General features: G+C 32.3%; 1 protein-coding gene across 1 annotated transcript in view; it reads right to left on the bottom strand.

Annotated features, from left to right (window-relative positions):
* LOC107624750 (bifunctional riboflavin kinase/FMN phosphatase) overlaps window positions 1-2,809 on the bottom strand; it is a gene marked incomplete in the record, with an annotated part of 8,766 nt that extends 5,957 nt beyond the window's left edge. Inside the window, 3 exon segments of the mRNA XM_016327197.2 lie at window positions 2,003-2,085; window positions 2,208-2,312; window positions 2,511-2,809. Of these exon segments, the coding sequence (XP_016182683.1) occupies window positions 2,003-2,085; window positions 2,208-2,298 (174 nt within the window).

Genomic DNA, 3,907 nt, shown 5'->3' with positions numbered 1-3,907 from the left:
ACTGTGTTAGCTGCTTTGAAAGATCTGAGATTAATCACATTCCTAATTAGTTTAAAGAGTATGTTAGATAACTTCTTACTTCAATGTCATAACTCATCTAAGTAGGAACATGATAGTTCACGACACACAAAATATTAGTTGTTCATCACCTTGTCAACTTTATGAAATCAAAGAAAATAAGAATTTCACCAACCTGTAGATTCATGTAGAGCTCCACTAACATACACACCACTCACATGAATCGGCTCAATAGGCAATGTGTTATCTAGCACTACACAAATATTTGGGTTGTAAAGATTGGTCTCATCTGAGAATATAGTATGTATAAAAAATAAATCTAAGATGTGAGTGTGGTGCATACAGTCGTCGAAAGGTGGAAGGCCCCATAGCTCAGGTTGAAACTCTAAAAGTGAGTGAAGCACAGTATCTGCTAGTAGATAACAATCGACTTCTCCTCGAGACGGTATAGCTACTACCTTCATTTTTGCAGCATTTGCTGCTTTGACACCAACCCTGGTAAAGTACATTGCAGTTTGCAGAACACAAATTATATGCAGCAAAGATGACTATTACAACAAAGAACATTTGAGTGGCTGCACAAATGGTGAATAAAAACTTGGCATAGATGTTATGATAATACAGGGTTGAATGTTTAGTAGCTACCATAATTGGTCAAGAACTCAATGATTTATTAGCAGTAAGTCATGAAATAAAAATATTGTAGACTGTAAAATCACAAAATAAAACTAAACATATATTCTTGGAGAAACTCTGGGGAACTTACAAGGAATCCTCAATCACCAAGCAGTTAGATGCATCTACACCCATTTTCTTAGCAGCTTCTTCAAATCTGTAACAGATAGACTTTCTTACTAGCATGATCAAACTGCAAAAGTAAAATTAACTAAAAAATGGACATGTAGGTAAAACTAAGAAAATATGGAGTCATTGCATGGAATTGAGACTGATGGCCATGGATTATTGACTTTGTCAAGAGAATATCTGAAAGAACTCTGCCTGGGGGACCTTATAAATATTTCGTATGTTCCCTTCAAGGCATTTCAGATGTCAATGTTTAAAATTACAAGTAGCAGAGAATCTTACAAATACGGAGAAGGCTTCCCAGATTTAACTTGATCACTTCCTAGAATTACAGAAAAGCTTTCTTTCCAACCTGCAGAAAACAATTCTTATAAACATCATCAAATATATAAGTTTAAGCTGGAAATTTATTATATAACATGGCAATGCAAAAAGCATTCATGAACAAAAGGAAAATGTAAAAGAAAAAGAAAAAAAAGTATAGACAATTTCATCCTGTGGTTTAGAAGGAAATCTTTCCAAAGCAGATCCTCTACTCAGGAACTGCTTTCAATCAATTTAAATTTCCAGTTACTAATCAGCCACAAGGTTATCAAACTCTGGAATTAACTTGTAAGTTTAGGTTCCCAAATATAAATTTACAATTTTAACATAGTAAACTTTTTTACCTAAACACAACTCTCGAGTTTGATGACCATTATCAAACATAATGATGCACATTCCTCCAAAGTCATATCATCCGTGTGTGTTTTGGAAAAACTTTAAACACATTAGGCTAATTCTTTGGTTCATTACAAAACTATAATGGAAAGAAAGCAAAAGGAATTAAAAGTATGCTGTTTTTCCTTGGCATAATTACAAATGGCATGGTGATTATAAAAATAAAAAAGGAAGTGATAACTGGCTAGGTAACAGGAAAGTGGAAACAACCATTATGATGAGAAATTTTCACATCTATGTTCTCTCTCAAGGAGTTTGAAGCAAGGGCCATAGGCACTCCATTTTTCTTGAGATGGTTAATAAGGCGATTAGCACCGGGCAAGGCTTTGGCTTCTGTCCACCTAAACCAATTGATTTGGAAGTTCAAAGTTCAGAAAAACATGTCCATAATCTCCATCAGCTTTGAAAACATGTTTAGAAAATCACATTTCTGACTAACTACTACAATTAATTTATCAACCCTCTTCTTCTCCTCCTTCTCCTTGTCAAGTTCCTTTCCATACTTTGCCAGAAATCCATTCAACACACCCCTTGTTGCTCTCTCTGCACCACAAGCATCAACATACATTTGAACGAAAATAATTACACATAACATTTTTCGGAAACACATTTTTTGCCACAACATAGATAGAGAGAAACAAAAGGGGTAATAAAGAATACAATACCAGTATCTAGAAGTGTTCCATCCAAGTCAAAAATGACAGCTGAAATCTTTGTTTCCTCATTGCAACCTTTGAACTCATAACAGCAACTCATGGCAGCAACCAAACCTGTGCCTATCCAAATCTATGTTATATACAATACGAGGTTATTAAGTGATTGGCAATCCTATAAATAAATACCACATGGTCCAGTTCCATTCATTTACTTGCATGTCACAGGGAACGTGCACACAAAATGAATTGGTAATTAACACAGAGTTAGATGCTAAATTAACTATTCAAATAGATTATATAGAACTTGATCACCTTGTGTGTAAGGAATTAATCTATGATTGAGAACCAGAGCGGGGTATGCAGCGTGGTTTGGTCTTTTGGGTGAAGCAAAGTATCAAACAGTTGGTGAACGTGAGTCACTAGAAGAGCATCATCCTATGGATATTCCATCCACTGGAACTTATTATTTGCGGCATAAAGCGATGCCACTATCAGTTTATACTTTATATGCGATTCATAGTTTCATCACTTTCACCAAACTTTTCATGCTCAAAATTGTATGAAAATTTTACAACATTCTCGTATACAAATTACATTCTAAAATGTATACTTCAACTTCAAAATTATTATATTATATTTTATTATACTTTTACTTTCTTACTTTTATGTTGTGTATAGTAAATATCAATATTAAAAAAATGCATATACGGAATATTTAAGAATTGAGAAATTTAAAAACTAGCACTTTTATTAAAATTTTATCAATATTTAACTAGTAAAAAAAAAGTAAATAATTTTACACTATAAATATAATCTCACACTATTAAAAACATTAATGATAATTAATTGATAACTATAAATTACAAAGCTTGCTAACTCCTAACACTCCTCTTAAAATTTTTTCTAAACTTCTATGGAATGAAGTGAGTTTTGTGGGGGAAAAATATTTGGAGTGGAAAATTATTGAATAGGTGCACGTGCCTTTAACGGTAGCCACTGCTGATTAAGAAGTGTGTTATTTACACTGACAGAGCTTTCTCTTCTGAGCATCTTTTGGGATCATCCCATCTTCTTCCCAAATCAGCAGCCCTCAAATGATGTGTGAAGTGAAATCCCTTACTTTTAATAATCCCTTTCATTTTCTGAGAGATGTGTGATAACTGGTATATAATTCATCCTTATTCATAGAATAAGTCAACATCATACTCTTTTACTATTACTATTAAATAAAGCATATAGGATTCACATGGGATGATCATTACAAATAATGCATCTCTTTCTTTTATTCTTTTCTTCAGTATACTTCCCTCAGGTGAACTATGGTAAAGGTAATGGCATTTTAAAGTTATGTGTAAATGATCTTTTATATTTACTAGCCATGAGATTATGTAAAGAGCAATGATGACATTGTGTATCAGTATCAATCAAGACCCAAAGTAATTGATAAACACTCAAACTGACTTCTTAACAAATTCAAATTCAGATCATTAAATGTTTAATAAATTAAGTTTACGAGTATGTGAACAAAGTCTAAACTTAAATTTGATCTCATATATTAAATGAAATTTAAGTTTGGATAAACTCGATTAATTGGACTCATGCACTTGATTATAATTATATGTTACTTATTATTACTATTAATACATATTTACTTATGTATACTTTTAATTTATATGACATGCATGTTTACTAAATATGTGAAGTTAATA

The sequence above is a fragment of the Arachis ipaensis genome, chromosome B02 (assembly GCF_000816755.2).
Source record: "Arachis ipaensis cultivar K30076 chromosome B02, Araip1.1, whole genome shotgun sequence".
NCBI classification, from domain to species: Eukaryota; Viridiplantae; Streptophyta; class Magnoliopsida; order Fabales; family Fabaceae; genus Arachis; species Arachis ipaensis.
Note: the sequence above shows the minus strand (reverse complement) of the source record. Positions and strands in the feature narration are given on the sequence as shown.